Source organism: Chelonoidis abingdonii, chromosome 5 (assembly GCF_003597395.2).
Source record: "Chelonoidis abingdonii isolate Lonesome George chromosome 5, CheloAbing_2.0, whole genome shotgun sequence".
Taxonomy (NCBI): Eukaryota; Metazoa; Chordata; order Testudines; family Testudinidae; genus Chelonoidis; species Chelonoidis abingdonii.
In genome coordinates this window covers 42,285,040-42,304,824 of record NC_133773.1, presented here as the reverse complement: position 1 = coordinate 42,304,824, position 19,785 = coordinate 42,285,040, and the positions used below count along the sequence as shown (strand labels likewise).

At 44.7% G+C, this 19,785-nt stretch overlaps 1 protein-coding gene across 2 annotated transcripts in view; it reads left to right on the top strand.

Moving 5' to 3' along the window:
* The window catches only part of QRFPR (pyroglutamylated RFamide peptide receptor), a 47,751-nt gene that overhangs the window by 12,860 nt on the left and 15,106 nt on the right, over positions 1-19,785 (top strand). For both annotated transcript variants that reach the window (XM_032776016.2, XM_032776017.2), the window contains exon 2: positions 13,992-14,150. In XM_032776016.2, the coding sequence (XP_032631907.1) occupies positions 13,992-14,150 (159 nt within the window). The remainder of the gene's footprint in view (positions 1-13,991; positions 14,151-19,785) is intronic.

Sequence of the window (19,785 nt, the reverse complement as noted above, 5' to 3'; positions counted from 1 at the left end):
TTCTGAACCTTAGCGTCCAAAAAGTGGGTGCCTGCATGAACCTCCAAGCTTAATTACCAGCTTGGATCTGATAGCGCTGCCACCAGACAGGAATTACAGTGCCTGCCTCACTCTGGTCTCCCCAAAACCTTCCCTGGGGGACCCCAAGACTTAGATGCCCTGAGTCTACAACAAAGGGAAATAACCCACTTCCCTTCCTGCTCTTTACCTCCTCCCCGATTTTCCCGCTTCAGTTCCTTGAAACACAAACCCAGAGAGAGAAAGTTTCTTTCACCCTCACTCAGAGTCCCTGCAAATGCAAGCTTTGCAATTCTAACACCAAGAGAGTTTCCCTTCCCCCCCGTTTCCTTCCTCCCCACCAATTCCCTAGTGAGTTCCAACTAGGAAAAAATCCAACAGGTCTTAAAAAGAAAACTTTATATAAAAAGAAAGACATAAAAATATTCTCTGTATCAAGATGACAATATACAGGGTCAATTGCTTAAAAGAAAAAATGAATAAACAGCCTTATACAAAAAGAAATACAATTTAAACATTCCAGCAATTACACACATGTAAATACAAAAAAAACCATAAGCCTATTGTCTTTCTACCTTTGTACTTACACTTGGAAACAGAAGATTAGAGAAGCCTGGAAATAGAGATCATTCTCATAGCCAAGAGGGCACAGAACAGCACAAAGAACACACACCCAAAATACTTCCCTCCCTGAGCTTTGAAAAATCCGGTTTCCTGATTGGTCCTCTGGTCAGGTGTTTGGTTACCCCTTTGCAGGTGAAATAGACATTAACCCTTAGCTATCTGTTTATGACAATCAGCCACGCAGGCATGCATGTCCAGGCCCCTTCCCTCATCTCTGAAGCTGCACCAGGCACACTGGAACAGACATGCTGTCTGGGCTGACAGGGAAGAGGCTTATGTCCTCCAGCAGATTTTTGTGTGTGTTTTTCTGCATGAGGGAAGGGGGAGAGGCATATAAAAATACCAGCCATATGAATTCTGTGCCCCCACATTGAAAATGGTCCATTCGTCTTGAGGAAAGTACAAACTAATGGAATACCTATATTTCATCCAAGAACTCCGTGCAAAAAAAATCAACCATAATATGACCAATCTTCATCTTTTAATCTAGGAAGATGGTGCTCTGGACTGTTCATATTCAGAATTCCAAATTATAAATAAGTAGCTAAATAATGAGAAACTCTGACACTATGAGCATTATATTAAATTGGATATTTTTGTTTCATATCTGTGGGCGTAACTCTTTGAAAAGTAGTCTTCTCTTTTTAAATATTATTTAACCTCAAAATACAATATATTTATGTCAATTACAGTATTTAAACTGCACATACATTAAGAGAGCAAAGAAATTAAGTGACAAGTTGAAACCCTTTCAACTTGCATTTTTACTTGGCTAAGTGTTTTAGTAATTACAGAGTTAATTTTCCCATGCGCTTAGTTGCTTCATTAATGAATGGTTTAAATGTCATTATCAAGCCAGTTGAATTATAGATTATAGTTTATATTATATTATCCACAAGCACTGAATATTTTATAGGGGATGACAACTGAAAGACAAGCGAAATACTTAAGAAATACTAAAAATCCATGAATGGTAAAACTTCCAGTGACTTCAGTGGAAGCAGAATTTGGTCAAAAATGAGAGCTTTTGAAAATCTCATCTTTTAGAATTATTACTTCATGCCTTTTATTTAAAAGAAACTCTTTTGTCCCTAATTACCTTTCATCATACAAACCAGTGCTTTCTTTAAGCTTTATAAATTACTGTTTTTCTTGTTAGCATTTGGAAATGAAACATTCACAATTCTTTCACATAATTCTTTCATACTGCTTGGCTATAAACAATGACATACATTGCTACAAATAAGAACAAAAAATTAGTACAATTGTTTAATATTTTCCAAAGTGGTGTGCATTTAAAATTAAATTTCAATGGGCCTTATGGGATATGCTTATGAAATTCATTTCCTGAATTTAAAGACACAAAAGTCCTGAAGGACTTCTAAATAAGACACATTTTATGACTTTATATTTAAACTTTCTAAAACACAAAAAGACCAAGTTTCATGTTTATATTCGTTTGAAAGAGCTCCTCATGTATTCTTAATCTTTTGTGCAACTGAACTATTTCAGAGAATGGACTGAATAATAAAACAGGTTGTTAAGAAGAAACTTCAGACATTTTCAGAACAGTCTGTGCCAGGAGTTTGATCAGAATGTCCAACTTTTGCACATGTGCAAACTGCAGACTAATATCAGTTAAATTCTATTTTAAAAAACCCAGTCATGATTCACTCATTTTATAACTAACTTTGCTGTCATAAACTCTCTGAATTATTTGTGACTAGATAGGCACCATTATTATTTCTGTTCCAGGTTACCTATAGAACAGTGACCTCTGCACATAACAGGTGTCAGTCCTAGAAAGTGTAAGGTTTGCCTTGCTCCCCACAAGGAAGATCACAGAAAAAGTTGGAACTAAAACTCTTTTTGTCTGTACTTTTGTTTTATTATTAATAATAATCTTGAATGTTTGTCTAAATCATTGTGTCCTCTAAGAAATGGTAATAACCTTTGTAACAAATAGAGGGGTCTCATACTTGAATTTGTATAATGAGAAACAATTACTAATGCAGCCTCTCTGATCTAAAACAGCAAGGAGTCCGGTGGCACCTTAAAGACTAACTGATTTATTTGGGCATAAGCTTTCATGGGTAAAAAACTTCACCTTCTTCAGCTTCAAAAGAAGAATCACCGCACTCCTTGTTGTTTTTGTGGATACAGACTAACACGGCTACCCCGATACTTGACACCTCTCTGATCTGTTTCCCTAAACCACATAGAGGTGGGATAAAACGATCTGCTACTGAATACCCTTTTCATATCCACACTTAAAACTCACTTCTTCCCCACAATCTTTTACATGTTGATCTTCAATCTCCTCAACAGTTACCCTGTGTCTTCTGTCTCTCTGTAAGAGGGACACTTTGTCCAATATACACATACAAATATAGGGTTATAAGTACAAGCAGACTCTTGTTTGCCAGTAAGTAAACATTTTAAAAAGCTTGTGAATGCTGCCAGATTGGTATAGCTGTTGGAACAAGTCTCTCTCTGCATACACATTGCAGCAGCACAGGCTTTCCCACAGTACTCTGCTATGTGGCTCAAGCCTGATCTGGGCTCCATGAGGTGGTGGTTTGATTTCTAAGCCAGTTCAATTACTGGCTTCTCTGAAAGCACAGGTAACAATACCACTTTTGATATGAGGATTGATCTAAAGTTCACTGAGCTCAAAGGGAGCCATTAACTGCAATAGGATTTGGATTAGGCCCATGACCCCTCTTTACGAATAACTAGACTGAATTCTCCAAATGCACTGCATATATTATTTAACAGTCACCAAGAGGGTAACAGCTTTTGTACTGATTTAGGGCTGGTCTACACTACAGGGAAAAATCGATCTTAGATACGCAACTTCAGCTACATGAATAACGTAGCTGAAGTCGAATATCTAAGATCGGATTACTCACCCGTCCTCACCGCGTGGGATCGATGTCCGCAGCTCCCTGTTGATTCCGGAAGTCCGTTGGGGTTGGTGGAGTTCCGGAATTGATATAAGCGCGCTCGGGGATTGATATATCGCATCTAGATGAGACGCGATATATCGATCCGCGAACAATCAATTGTAACCCGCCGATACGGCGGGTAATGTAGAGGTAGCCCTAGGCTAGATTAGGACCTGGAAGCAAAAGATTCCCCAGCCCATTGCTAATCCCCCTCTGCCATCTTGTCCATCAAAAAAACATTAGCTCAACTGTGTTTCAAATATTAATCCTTAGACGCTTCTGATAATTTTGTGTGTTTTCTCTTAATTCTAACAAATAGCCAATCTTTAGACTTTGGTATATTTTCCTCTGGTTATAATTATTATCCCAAACAGGAAGCAATCCCAATTTATCTAATTATATTGGGACTATTCAGTGATATGTAAAATATGAGACAATTTTACAGTTTGGGAAAAGGTGGAATAATTATGAATCACACTAAATATTAAGATTTGGGGATCTCTCTGGTTCCAGACTTAAGGCATCTTATAGTTTTACTTTTAAGGCAACTTTTATGCAGTATACCATACATAGCCCAGGGACTTAGTGGTATAATGCTTTATAGTCTCAAGATTGCTTAGCAGATCTGTTAGTATTATCAGGCACACCTAGCTCCCAAACTGATATTGAACAGCAGGGGATTTTGGAATGGGACACCATGGAGGTTGAGGGAGAGAATGCCAGGGGGAACCCACAGAATAATGAGTGATCTTAAACCATCATGTACTACTGTGTTTTAAAGTGCTTGTAGCTTTTGTGGTTTATGGCTTATCTCTAAGAACAGTTGGCTGGGATGTAAATCTAGCCTGCAACACAATAAGGGTATGGCTACACTTACAGTTGTACAGCGCTGGGAGTTACAGCTGTCTTCGTACAGCTGTGTAGGGAAAGCGCTGCAGTGTGGCCACACTGACAGCTACCAGCGCTGCAGTGTGGCCACATTTACAGCATTTGCAGCGCTATTGGGAGTGGTGCATTGTGGGCAGCTATCCCACAGAGCACCTCGTCCCATTTTGGTGCTGTGGGTTGTGGGAAGGGGACGGAAGGGTCGGGTCACCTTCCGCTTCCTGTCCCAATGCCCGTGATGCATCGCTACACACACCCAACAGTTTGGCGCCATTGTGAAGTCTGCAGCACGATTTCTGTTAGAAATGGAGCCCAAGCTGCTGAGGACTTTGCTGATGAATGTTGCCAGCACATCACGTTTGGCAGTTTGAGCTATCCTTCAGCTCCAAAGTGACAGTGAAGGAGTCCGAGATGATGAATCGAGTCGCCTGATGCCTGTGACACTAAATTGCTTGTGGCATTCACGGAAATGCCAGCACCCGTGGAACGCCGCCTTTGGGCTCGAGAAACAACACTGAGTGGTGGGATCACATCATCCTGCAAGTCTGGGCTGATGAGCAGTGGCTGCAGACACTTTTGGATGAGAAAAGCCACTTTCATGGGACTGTGTTGTCATAAATAGATAGTTAGGGTTAATGTTTCTTTCACGCTGTAAAGGGTTAACAAAGAGAACCAAACACCTGACCAGAGGACCAATCAAGGAAACAGGATTTTAAAAGCTCAGGGGAGGGATGTTGGGTCTTTGTCTTTGTCTGGCTCTCAGCTATGAGAGGGATCTTTTTCTATCCGTAAGCTTCTAATCTTCAGTTCCAAAGTTGTAATACAAAGGTAGAAAAAACAATAGGCTGTTATTGTTCTTTTTTTTGTATTTACATGTGTGTAGTTTGCTGGAATGTTTAAATTGTATCTCTCTTTGAATAAGGCTGTTTATTGATATTTTTCTTTTAAGAAATAGCCCTGTGTATTGTCACCTTAACGCAGAGATCATATTCTTATGTCTTTTTCTTTCTTTTTATATAAAGTTTCTTTTCAAGACTTGTTTGAGTTTTTTTCTCTCTGGGTAGGCTAAGGGACGAAGGGGAGGGAAATTCTCTTTGTGTTAGATCTACGGAGGGTAAATCTCTGCAGCACCAGGAAATTGGTGGGAGGAAGAAAGAATCTTTTCTGTTTCCTTGTATTTGGGGTTTGTCTCTTCGTGGAATAGAGAAGACATGCTTCTTGGTATTGTAATGTAAAGAGGTTGCATCAGTAACTCTCAGGTTAGCCCAGAGAGGAAATTCTGGGTGGGAGAGAGAGGGGGAAAGCAAGTGGGTTATTTCCCTTTGTGGTAAGACTTCTGAGTCTTGGGATTCCCCAGGGAAGGGTTTGGGGAGACTCTCTGAGAGAAGGAGGAAGCATTCTTTCTTTTCTCTGTTCAGGGAAATGATAGAACCAGGAGGCATGAATACCCTAGAAACTGCCTGCTTAGTTACACCAAAGGGATGGCCTTCTTGCCAGAGACAGAGGACCAGCCATGTTCTTCAGTCTTCTAAGTCTGCTTGTACAGCACAAAGTGAACTTAAATGAGCTGGAACCCCCCGCCCCCCCCCGGATGAAGTCTCTTATTTAGGAGGGCTGGTATAACGCTGGTGGAGGTGGCTCTTTTGCCATCTATGCCAGCTCCCCTCACATACCTGCTGCTTTCTCTGCTGTAGTTGTGCTCCCCAGCATGAAGGGGAAGAAGTGTGTCAAGTGAGGGAAGGCAAAGGAGAGAAGGAAGTGATTCTCTGTGTGTGGAAGGTCTTCTGCCAGCTGTGTCACTTAAAGCTGCCCCCTGCAAGTCTGGCAGAGCAGGATCAGGGAGTGGTGATCAGGTCTCTGTCAATTCCCCCTTTCCACTGGACCTGAGAGTTAACTGCTTATTTTGGACTCTGTGGCTGAAGTGGGCATGGGTCTGGTGACTGTTCCACTTGAACTAAGCTGAGGAAAGCTCTCACGTTACCTCGCTGTAAACTGGCCAAAGGAGAGAAGCTCCATGGTTAAGTACGGTGTTTTATCTCCCTTTGTTGTGTTTCCTCTTCTCTGCTAGTGATTGGCACCACTGCCTCAGGCCCACCTTGTAGTGATGGGCTCTGTAAAGAGTGTGGGATGTACTTCAGTAAAAGGACTCAAATCACCATGATGCAGACAAGCTGAGTGGGCAGGAGGCATAAATTATAAAAGATTGCTGGAGCAAAAGAGAACATCAATGTCTTATTGGCAAATATGTGATTTTCTTTTTTTCAAAAGAGATCTGAAAAGCAGCCAGCTGAGAAAGGAACATCAGTCTTGGTCTTTTAATGTTATCTAATTTTTTTTTAAATTCATTTTGTAAATCCATTTGTTTATATGAGAATGTGGGACAAAACTGTGTTGAATTGCTGCTCCCTTGGAGAAAAAGTAAGATGCTCTAGGAAGGCGTCTGTCTCAAACTCCAGGATCAAATACAGCTTTTCATGTGTGGTCCCCACTGATGACGTTGGCTCATTCCGTGGTGGAACTTGGTCCCATATGTGAGTGCATGCTCTCTGCTTGTCCATTGATGCCAGTTAAAAAACTGGGTTTTGAATCAAGTCTTTCCGTTCTAAGCATTTTGTATTTACAAAAGATGTCGCCTCATAGTGCAGAGTGCTCCTGTATAAATTAAAGATGATTCACTTGCTAGAAGGTCATTTAAGTGTGCTCCAGTATCTACAAAATGCCACACAAGAACACTCAATAATTTCAGGAGGAGATAAGTATGGTGCCTTTTATACAGGGTCATCACTTAAAAATTCAATAAGTAACAGTAAGGAGACCAGCCCTAATGCAATACAATAACATTAATACAAAAGAAATGTTGGTACTGGGAGAGCCCTTGGCCAAGGTGACCAGCTGGGCTCAGGGAGATTGGAATAGTTCACTTTTTAAAGAACTTTTTATGCTAGCAATTTTGGTAGAAAATTGCCAAAAATACAACTCCTAACTTTTCCCTTATAACAAGAGTGAGAACGGCTTTGTTAGATTTTCAACAACTCAGGTAATCAGAATGCATACTATGTGACTCCAGTCATCTGTTGCCATTCCAATCATCTTGGTATGCAAATTAAATTCAGAAGAGGGCTTGTACCTTTTGTTTCAAGTTTCTGTGGGAAAGCGGAGATGCCTTATTTAGTTTAGCTCATGAGACATATCAGTCTAGAGATGTTATGTTTTCCTTGACCACCATTTTCTCTCCCTTTTATTTTTTAAAGTCTTGTTTTTAACACAATTATTTGATTCATGGACTGTTGGTTGGGTAATTTCATGCAGATTGCCCCAAAGAGACAAGAGTTCCATTATCTGTAAGTGTCAAGTGACCAAGATGGGGGCAGAGCAGACACCAGGAACCAAGGCCTAGGATCAGAGCCAGGGTCAGTAGCTGGAGCCAAGAGTCAAGCTAGATACCAAAGCCAAACCAGAGGACAGGAACTGGGTACCAGAGCCATGGGTCAATTCAGAGTCTGTAATCAGAAACCAGAGCTAAGGGACAAACTGGAAGTAAGGAACTGGAGAAAGGAGGGATTCAAGGCAGGGGCAGGACAGAGGGAAGGCTGGATGCAAGGCAGGAGCATCAGGAGCCAGGTAACACAGGAGCAGGCACAGTGGTCAGCATGAGCACTGCGCTCCTCCAGCTAATCAGGTGGCATGCCCAATCAGGCAGCTGACTGTGGCTGCTGTATGATGAAGCTGGCCTGGAGACTAGCTCTGCTGCAGGCCCAGATTCCTGACCCTAAGGAGAGGTAGTGAGGGTCAGGAATTTCTGGAGCCTCATTCCGTACTCCGCTCTCCATTAAAGAGGCATGGACAGAGATCAGAGGTGAAAGTAAACCAGTACGGCATACTGGCAAAAGCTGGTACTCTGTGCTGGACTGGACTGGCTTCTCCGGTGGTGATTTAAAGGGTCCAGGGTTCCAGCCGCTGTGGGGAGCCCTGGGCCCTTTAAATCACCACCAGAGCTCTGTCATCTGGGCTCGGGTGGGAATTTAAAGGGCCTGGAGCCCTGGCCCCTATGGGGAACCATGGGCCTTTCAAAGCACTGCCCAAGCCCCGCTGCTGGAGTTCCGACAGCGCTTTAAAGGGCCCAGGGCTTCCCACAGCGGCCGGAGCCTCTGACCCTTTAAATTGCTGCTGGAGCAACTGCAGGGGAGCACTGGGACCTTTAAAGCACCACCGGAGCCCGACCACTGTGGGGAGCCCCGGGCCCTTTAAAGCACTGCCCGAGCCCTGCTGTCGGAGCTCCGGTGGTGCTTTAAAGGGCTGGGGGCTCCCCACAGAGGCTGGAGCCCTGGGCCCTTTAAAGCACTGCCAGAGCCCTGCCGCCACTACCTCAGTGGGGGCAGGGCTCCAGCGGTACTTTAAAGGGCCTGGGGCTCCCTGCAGTAGCAAGAGCCCTGGGCCCTTTAAATCCCTGCCCAAGCCCTGCCACCACAGGATAGTGGCGGCAGGGCTCCCACAGTGATTTAAAGGGCCTAGACGTCTGCAGCGCCCGGAGCCCCGGGCCCCTTAATTTGCCCCGGAGCCCTGGGGCTCCCAGCCACCTCTGCAGCTGGTAGCTCTGGGGTGATTTAAAGGCCCTGGGGCTCCCAGCCACAGCTGGAGCCCCAGGGTTTTTAAATATTGAAAGGCCCCTCCTCTTCCGGTTGAGGCCACGCCTCCGCCCAGGACTCTGGAGTACCGTTAAGTTCTTTAAGTTACTTTCACCCTGACAGAGGTGCCCTCTCCTAGTAAGGCATGCTGGAAACTGCTGTAGGCAAGCAAAAACCAAAGGAGATGGAGTTGGAGGGGGTGTGGATAACAATGATCTAAATTAGTTTTTTTACTGGGTTGGACTGGATGTCAAATAAACATGAAACTTCCAGTAGAGTATTTGCAGTATCACTAAAAATCATAGATTAATTACTAATATTACACTTTCCCTTTATTACAGGGGTGGCCAACCTGAGCCTGAGAAGGAGCTAGAATTTACCAATGTACATTGCCAAAGAGCCACAGTAATACATCAGCAGCCCCTCCATCAGCTTACCCCCCGCATATTAACTTCCTAAGAGCTGCATGTGACTCCGGAACCACAGGTTGGCCACCCCTGCTTTATTACCTTAAAAAGCAAAGTACATTGATATCTCTAGAAATCTTGAGTATTGTAATGTTTGTTCAAGTGGACTTATTAAAAATTGCATGATTTAAATGGGAACTATTAAATATCTTGTCTGTTTTACAGCCTATGAGGAGCAATATATGACAGTGTTTTGTTTGTGCTACAACTGAAATAGAACAATTTGGACTTTTCTCTATTGTGAATTATTAACATACTAGTGTTACCTCCATTGGCTTCAATGGAATTAATTTTCACTTTACCCATGTACATCCCCTCCCATTCTCTTTGGTAGTCTGATCCAAAGCCCGTTGAAGTCAAAAAGGGAAGGGAAAAATTCCCTTTGATTCACTAGGCTTTGAATCAGGCCCTACATCATTTTGCCTTTAGCTTACTGACACTAAGATGCTGATTTTTTTCAACGATAACCAAGCTTTACGTGGTATAATTTTTACCTGCTTATTTTTTCATTTAGCAACTACGAAGTGGTGTTAGGGGTTATTTTTTATTACTTTACTGAGGAGGTAAATATACCAACTTTGCAGAGCAGATATAATCCAACTACAGGTGTGCATGTGATCTCCTACGCTGCACTGGACATAATGAGGTATTGTTTAACGAGTTATTGGATCAGTCTCATTAAGGATTTGCTGTAGACATTCATGGAAGTGTAGGAAGATGTGGTTGGTATTTTATTATGAGTCATGGTTGTCTTCATGTTTCACAGGGGCCTTACTCTGCTGTTTGTAACCGTTCAGTAAAATACCTAGTAGTACAAATCCTTCCCTGGCCAGCAGAACAATGGGAAGTATAGATGCAACCCAGGGGATCCTCTTCCATGTGGTTCCTGCTGGCCAGGATAGCTGGGTATTGTACTGTGAGGTACATTTGCTACTCCTCTGAGCAAGACCTGATGTACTTGCCATCTGGCTACAGTGGGAATTAGGTGCTTTAATGACCTTTGAGGATTAATTGGGCCATATGCCCTAACTCTTGACCAACACACCGTCGGAGATTACTCCTACTATGCTAAACTCAAAGGAATTTGTGCCTATTGAAATCAATGAGCAGTAGCAAACCCATGGTGTGCAGGCTGGTGCTTAAACTGGGCTTCCATCCTTGCTCCTTCCTGTGTGCTGTGATGGAAGTTTCCCCATGCCTGTTCCCATCACCACTTTGTACAGAAAAGGACAGGATTGAGCCTTGATTTGATTTCTTGTCGTCCCCACCCTTGTTTTCTGCATTTCATTGTTTGTGTAATGTGCGCTTAAACACTTTTTTACATTTAATTTTCAAACAAATCAAATATATAGGGAAAGAAATAATGTTCTCAGTTTCACCCATACAACTCTTTTGGCTTTATTGGGATTGTCTCTGGGTTAGGGTTGCCAACTTTCTCAAACCAAACACCCTAGCCCTGCCCCTTTCCTGAGGCCCTGCCCCCACTCACTACTTTCCCCCTCCCTCGGTGGCTTGCTCTCCCCTGCCCTCACTCACTTTCACTGAGCTGGGGCAGGACTGATGCGTGGGAGGGGGTGGGAGTGCAAGCTCTGGAGTGGGGCTGGGAATGAGGGGTTTGGGGTGCAAGAGGAGGCTCCAGGCTAGCCGGTGGGTCCAAGGGATTCGGAATGTGGGAGGGGGCTGTGGGTTGAGGCCAGGGGTGAGGGTTCTGGGGTGGGGCCAGGGCTGAGGGGTTCAGGGTGCGGGAGGGGACTTTGGGGGGTGGGGCAAGGGGTTGGAGTGCAGGTGGGGGTGAAGGCTCTGGGCTGTGGCCAGGGATGAGAGGTTTGGCATGCAAGAGAGAGCTCTGGGTTTGGGGGGGCTCAGGGCTGGGGTAGAGGGTTGGGGTTCAGGGGTGTGTGAGGGCTCTGGGCTGGGAGTGCGGGCTTTAGGGTGGGGCTAGGGATGAGGGATTTGAGGTGCAGGAGCGAGCTCCAGTTTTTTGCAGGGGCTCAGGGCTGGGTCAGGAGTCTGGGGGTGAGTGAGGGCTCTGGGATGGGGCCAGGGATGAGGGCTTTGGGGTGCAGGGAGGGCTGCAGGTTTGGGGGAGGAGCTCAGGGCTGGGGCAGGGATTGGGGTTGAGGATAGGGGTAGGGGTGTGGGCTTACATCAGGCAGCTCCCAGTCAGCAGCACAGTGGGGCTAAGGCAGGCTGCCTACCTGTCCTGACACTGCTGCACCCTGGCAGCGGCCAGCATCAGGTCCGGCACTAGTAGGTGCGGGGCGGGGAAGGGGCAGGAGGCTCCGCATGCTGCTCTCACCCACAGGCACTGCCCCCTTCACCTCCCATTGGTGGGAACTGCCCAGTGGAGTGCAGAGGCAATGCTCAGGACGGGGGCAGTGCATGGAGCCCCATGGCCCCCCACCTAGGAGCCGGACCTGTTAGCTGCTTCTGGTGTGCAGCGCGGTGCCAGGACAGGTAGGGACTTGCCTGCCTCCCTTTTCCACTAGGTGTTCTGGTTGAAAATAGGACACCTGGTCACCCTACTCTGGGTACAGTTTGCCAAAAATCTTTATTAATGATCTAGTAAAGGGAATAGGGCAATTATTGATGAAGTTAACAAATTATTCTAAATAAGGAAGAGTTGTGAGGACAACGAATCTGAAAGGACATCAGGATTTATAATACTGGACAGAAAATGACAAGATTCAGTTTGGGAAGAGGTTAATATAAGGGAATACATTTGGGAAAGATTTCAGAGTGATATCTGTGTTAGTATGTATCAGCAAAAAGAACGAGGAGTACTTGTGGCACTTTAGAGACTAACAAATTTATTTGAGCATAAGCTTTCGTGGGCTAAAACCCACTTCATCAGATGCATGCAGTGGAAAATACAGTAGGAATATACATACAGAGAGAACGTGAAAATATGGGTGTTGCCATACCAACTATAACGAGACTAATCAATTAAGGTGGGCTATTATCAGCAGGAGAAAAAAAAACTTTTATAGTGATAATCAGTACTACAGCTATTATCTTGGGAGACACTTAAAAATCAATACTTCAGAATGACTAAATAATACATGACTGCAAATTAAATATGCATTTGCAATGAGTTAGAGCAGCAATAAAAAAACAAAGTACAATTGTTTGGAGCCAGCTGTACAGAAGCATAATGTCTTGTGGCAGGAATCGCCATATGAGTTTTTTGGAATTGGAATATTGCATTCAATTCTGACAGTCTTGCTAACAAAATATCTTGACAAATAAGAATAAGATTGGAAAAGTGCAAAAATAGTTAAGGTGTTGATTTACAGGAGAACTTTTTAAAGAGTGAAAAGGGCATAGCTTGACTAAATGGTGCCTAAAAGGACAACTTAAGGCTATGAATATTATGGAGGATGTAAACACTTAGGAGGGAGGAGAATAACTGGGGGTATAACTAGAAGTAATGAATCAGAGGGGTAGCCGTGTTAATCTGGATCTGTAAAAGCAGCAGAGAATCCTGTGGCACCTTATAGACTAACAGACGTGTTTTGGAGCATGAGCATTTCTGGTGAATACCCACTTCGTCAGATGCCATGTATAGGAAATTTGCAGAGGCACGGTAAATATATGTATAAGCAAAGCAAGCTAGAGATAGTGAAGGTAGTTCAATCAGAGACCAGACTTCAAGAGAAATCTGAGCTCCAAGTTCCATCTGCAAATTTGACAACCATCAGCTCAGGAGGTTGAACAAAGACTGTGAATGGCTTGCCAGACTACTAGGAACCAGTTTCTCCTCTCTTGGTTTTCACACCTCAGCTGCTAGACACAGGGCCTCATCCTCCTGATTGAATTAACCTCATTATCTCTAGCTTGCTTGCTAGCATATATATACCTGCCCCTGGAAATTTCCACTACATGCATCTGACGAAGTGGGTATTCACTCACGAAAGCTCATGCTCCAAAATGTCTGTTAGTCTATAAGGTGCCACAGGATTCTCTGCTGCTTTTAGAAGTAATGAGATGGTCAAGAGGAAAAATTCAGATGAATACCAGGAAAAACTGCCTGATAGATAGATGAGACTGCAAAACAACCTCCCAAGGGAAATGATTATATCATGTAACTTGGGACATTTAAAAATAGACTGAATAAAACCCTAATAAAATAGTAGAGAAGAGTCTTAGATTGTTATGGAGCTGGGCAAGGTGACATAAGAGGTCTCTTTCATCTTTAAATTGTGCGAAAGGGGAGAAATTTTGAATAGTTCTAAATATTATAGAAATACAAGGGGCCACATATGACAAGCGCTTGAAAGGAGCTTCCTAGAAGTCTAGGTATTGAAATAAATGTATCTGAGGAAGATAGGTTAGTTTATTCTTAATATCACTTTATTGACTCCCTGAGCTTATTATTTTTACTAACCTCAATGATTACGTGCTTTACTTTTTAATCATTACAGGTGCGTTTGCTTGCAAGATGGTACCGTTTGTTCAATCTGCTGCTATTGTTGCTGAGATTCTCACAATGACCTGCATTGCTGTGGAAAGGCATCAGGGAATTGTGCATCCATTAAAAATGAAATGGCAGTACACCAACAGAAGAGCTTTCACAATGCTGGGTAAGATCTTAGGCAACTGCAGTATTCATACAACACACATCATTTGCGAGTTGAATGATTCCATTGTGTGTAACTGGTGTAGGAGGTTTGCATAGTAGAGAAGGTATTGATCTGTGCAATGGTACAGAGTTACTGCTGAGTCTAGCCATATTCTATGAAGCGACTCAGAAATACTGTCCATGCAAGACTGGGACAATCCCTTGTCTTTCTACTACACCTCTATCTCCTTTTTTTAAATTAACACCATCCACAACTTTCTCAGTCTGTCTGCCTCAAAAGCCTGATTTTGTTTTTTTCACGAACTAATGGGCTAATGTAAACTGAAGTGGCCATCCTTGCTGATATCCTGTTTGTGGGTAGTTGGGAAAGCCTTGATTTCTATTCCAAAATAGCTTCTATTTGAATAGGTTTTGACGAGGATTTTGATAACCTTGTTACAGTCATTTTGCAAGAGATATTCAAAGTACACAAGTACTGCTGAAGAAGCACACCATTTGCAAGGCTGTATTCATTACTCATATCTGGTATGCAAAGAGAACATAAGGTAATGTTGATCTTATTTTTCACAGGGCAGATGTTGCCTGGGCATCAAATGTAGCTGCCCTTTAGAATGCAGGCTCTTGAGATTCTTAGGGTATGTCTACACTACAAAATTAGGTCGAATTTTTTTTTTTTTTTTTTTTTTTTTTAGAAGTTGATTTTTTAGAAATCAATTTTAGATAGTGGGGACACACACAATCAACTAAGTGCATTAAGTCGGCGGAGTGCATCCACAGTATCAAGTCTAGCGTCGACTTTTGGAGCGTTGCACTGTTCCCGCAGTCTCCCCTGCCCATTGGAATTCTCAGTTGAGCTCCCAATGCCTGATGGGGCAAAAACATTGTTGCGGGTGGTTTTGGGTACATGTTGTCAGGCCCCCCTCCCTTCCTCCCTCCTCGGCTCCCTCCATGAAAGCAACAGCAAACAATTGTTTCTTGCCTTTTTTCCTGGGTTACCCGTGCAGTCGACATACCACAGCAAGCATGGAGCCCACTCAGCTCACTGTCACCGTACTTCTCCTGGATGCTGCTGGCAGACGTGGCACTGCATTACGACACAGCAGCAGCTCCTTGCCTTCGCAACAGCAGAAGGTGCAATATGACTGCTAGCCGTCGTCGTCGTCTCCTGGGTGCTCCTGCTGGCCGACCTTGGTGAGGTCAGTCAGGGGCACCTGGGCAGACATGGGTGCTCCTGGCCGACCTTGGTGAGGTCGGTCAGGGGCGCCTGGACATAAATGGGAGTGACTCCAGGTCATTCTCTTCTTTAAGTTTCATCTCATGGAGATTCAGTCCTGCCTGGAATATCATGCGAGCTGGAGGCTTCTGCCTCAGGCTGCTCTCCGGCAGCACTGTGCGATCACACCTACCCTAGTCTACCCCTTTTTCCCATGGCTCATGAAGCCTGGACAGTAGTAAGGAGCAGTTCAACTATAAGCTGAGCAAGTGCAGAATGCTGGTAGAATGTGCCTTTGGACATTTAAAAGCTCGCTGGCACTGTTTGCTGACTAGGCTGTTTGCGATTAGAAGAGCACAGCAAGGCATGCTGCACATCACAGAGCCTTTGAAAACCAGTTTCATGACTGACCAGGCTTCGGTGTGACAATTGTGTGTGTTTCTCCTTGATGCAAACCCGCCCCCTCTATTGATTTTAATTCCCTGTAAGCCAACCCTGTAAGCCATGTTGTCAGTTGCCCCTCCCTCCGTGAGAGCAATGGCAGACAATCGTTTCGTGCCTTTTTTCCGCGCAGATGCCATACCACAGCAAGTGTGCAGCCTGCTCAGCTCAGCCGCCGCTGTTGCGTCCTGGGTGCTGCTGGCAGCAGACGGTGCAGTAGGGCTGCAAACCATCGTCACTGAACAACCGCTTCTGCTGCCAGTCTGCTCTCCTGCTCATGCCATACCATGGCAAGCATGGAGTCTGCTCAGATCACTGTGGCAGTTATGAATACTGTAAACACCATGTGCATTATCTTGCAGTATATGCAGCACCACAAACTTCAAAAGCAGGCGAGGGGGCGACAACAGTGCGGTGACGGGAGTGATGAGGACACGGACACAGACTTCTCTCAAAGCATGGGCTCTGGTAATTTGGACATCATGGTGGTAATGGGGCAGGTTCGTGCTATGAAATGCCAATTCTGGGCCCGGGAAACAAGCACAGACTGGTGGGACCACATAGTGTTGCAGGTCTGGGATGATTCCCAGTGGCTGCGAAACTTTTGCATGAGTAAGGGCACTTGCAAGTCACACAGTTCCATGATTTCCCCTGCCCTGAAGCGCAAGAATACCAAGATGAGAGCACCCTCACAGTTCACAAGTGAGTAGTGATAGCCCTCTGGAAGCTTGCAATGCCAGACAGCTACCGGTCAGTTGGGAATCAGTTTGGAGTGGGCAAATCTACTGTGGGGACTGCTATGACCAAGTAGCCAACACGATCACTGACTTGCTCCTATCAAGGTGACTCTGGGCAATGTTCAGGTCATAGTGGATGCGCTTGGTGAAATGGGATTCCTAACTGTGGTGGGGCAATAGAATGGGAACCATATCCCTATCTTGCGGACAGACCACAAGACAGCCGTACATAAACCACCAGGGGTACATTCAATGGTGCTGGCAAGCACTGGTGATCACAAGGGCTGTTTCAACCACATCACATGGGATGGCTGGGAAGGTACATGACGCTCACATCTCAGGACTCTGGTCTGTGTGAATGGCCTGCAGCAAAGGGACTTACTTTCCAGCCAGAAAATAACCACTGGGGATGTTGAAATGCCTATAGTTATCTTGGGGACCCAGCCTAACCCTTATGCCATTGGCTCATGAACCCATACACAGGCACCCTGGACAGTAGTAGGAGCTGTTCAAGCTATAGGCTGAGCAAGTGCAGAATGGTGGTGAATTGCTTTTGCATGTTTAAAAGCCACACTGGCGCAGTTTACTGACCTCAGCGAAACCAATAGTTCCCCATCAGTTTTTACGTTCGCTTGTGCTCCACTATATCTGTGAGAGTAAGGGGAGATGTTTGGTGGGGTGGAAGTTGAGGCAATCGCCTGGTGTGCCTGATTATGCACAGCCAGACACCAGGGTGGTTAGAAGATGCACAGCAAGGCACGCTGCGCATCAGAGAAACTTTGAAAACCAGTTTCATGAGCTGCCAGGTGGTCATAGTATAATCCCTCAAATCTGAACCCTAGAGTTCAAATATGAGTAGCTAGCAAAACTCGTCTCAAGCTTATTTAGCCGCTTAGATCTGATAGCGGCTGCCAACAGCCAGATTTCCAGCTGTCTGGCCGCACTTGGTCTCCCCAAAACCCTTCCCTGGGGACCCCCAAGACTCGATGGCCCTGGTACAAAACAAAGGGAATAACCTCTCCCTTGTCTCCTCTTTATTCCCTCCAGGCTTTCCCTCCCTGGATGCCCTGGATGATCACCCTATTTCAATTCCTGTGAAATGCAAAACAGAGAGATCCAGTTTCTTTCACCTCCAGTCAGAGTCCCTGCAAAGGTAAGCTTTTGCACCCTCTGAACACAAAGAGATTTCTCCCTCCCAGTCTTCCCTTGAGAGTAGACCGTAAAACCCCTGGCACAGAGATCCTATCCCTCTGAGCCTCACGTAGAAATAAGAAAATCAACAAGTTTTAAAAGAAAAGCTGTTATATAAAAGAAAGAAAAAAGACATAAAAATGGTCTCTGTATCAAGGTTGACAATATACAGGGTCAATTGCTTAAAAGAAAAATGAATAAACAGCCTTATCCAAAAAGATATACAATTTAAAACATTCCAGCAAACTACACACATGTAAATACAAAAACAATATAAAATCCTATTGTCTTCTACCTTTGTACTTAACACTTGGAAACAAAAGATTAGCAAGCTTGGAGAGAGATAGTTCACTCTCAGAGCCGAGAGCAACACAGAGAGAAAGACACACACCCATAAGTTCCCTCCCTTGAGATTTGAAAAATCTTGTTTCCTGGTTGGTCCTCTGGTCAGGTGTTTGGTTACCCCTTTGCAGGTGAAATAGACATTAACCCTTAGCTATCTGTTTATGACACCAGACTACAGTGTGAAAGTTCTGTTTGTTTCTCCTTGATGAAAACCCGCCCCCTTGTTCACTCTACTTCCCTGTAAGCCAGCCACCCTCACCTCCCCCCCCTTTGATCACCGCTTGCATAGGCAATAAAGTCATTGCTGTTTCAAATTCATGCATTCTTTATTAATTCGTCACACAAATAGGGGGATAACTGCCACGGTAGCCCAGGAGGGGTGGGAGAGGAGGGAAGAACAAGGCCATACTGCACTTCAAAACTTACTGAATACCAGCTTTCTGTTGCTTTGGCAGCCCTCTGGGGTGGAGTGGTTGGGTGCCTGCAGACACCCCCCGCCTCCACAGTGTTGTTGGGCGTGTAGGTGAAGAGGCTATGGAACTTGGGGAGGAGGGCCGTTGGTTACACAGGGGACACAGCAGCGGTCTGTGCTCCTGCTGCCTTTCCTCCACCTCAACCATATGACAGAGCATATCAGTTTGATCCTCCAGTAGCCTCAGCATTGCTTCCTGCCTTCTCTCATCACGCTTACACCACCTATCATCTTGATCCCGCCACCTCTCCTCTTGCTCCTGCCTCCTGTCCTCTCGCGCATCCCTCCTGTCCTCGTGTTCATTTTGTGCTTTCCTGCACTCCAACATTGTCTGCCTCCACATTCTGCTGGGCTTTTTCAATGTGGGAGGACTGCATGAGCTCAGAGAACATTTCATCGTGAGTGTGTTTTTTTTTTTTGCCTTCTAATCTTCGCTAGCCTCTAGGATGGAGATGATAGGGTGAGCATTGAAACATTTGCAGCTATGGGAGGAAAAAAAGGGAGACTAGTATTTTAAAAAAACACATTTTAGAGAACAATGGGTAGACTTTCACGGTGAACCAAGCTGCTAACATTATATAGCACATGTGCTTTCTTTGCAAGGTCACATTTTGCCTCATATTGAGGGCCTGCCAGTTTGGTGTGAGAGATCACACATGCAGGGCCAGCGGAAAACAGAATTTGGCTTGCAGGCAGCCATGGTAAGCTACAGTTTTCTGGCTTCTTTAACCTTCATAATATGTGGGAATGGTTTCAAACAGCAGCACCCTCATTTCCCATATCAAGCACCCATTGGGTTGGCCATTTAAAATGGATTGACCATTTAAAAGGAGGGGCTGCAGTTTTTTGGTTAACGTGCAGCACAAACCCAACTGAACTCCCACCCCCAATTCTCTGGGATGATCGCATCATCCCCTTCCCTCACCATGTGGCTAACTGCGGGGATGATTTCTGTTCAGCCACAGGCAAACAGCCAAGCATGATACCATGATAGCCATGAATGATATCACTCTCCTGAGGATAACACAGAGAGATAAAGAAAATTTCCGCTCCATCCCCATACACGTTAACAGATTTTTCCAGTAGCTGCACTGGCCACGAATGCATCCCAAGTCTTCAGGGCAAATTAATCATTAAACGCTTGCTTTTAAACCATGTATTATATTTACAAAGATACACTCACCAGAGGTCCCTTCTCCACCTTCAAGGTCCAGCAGCCTGCTTTGGGTGGGTTGGG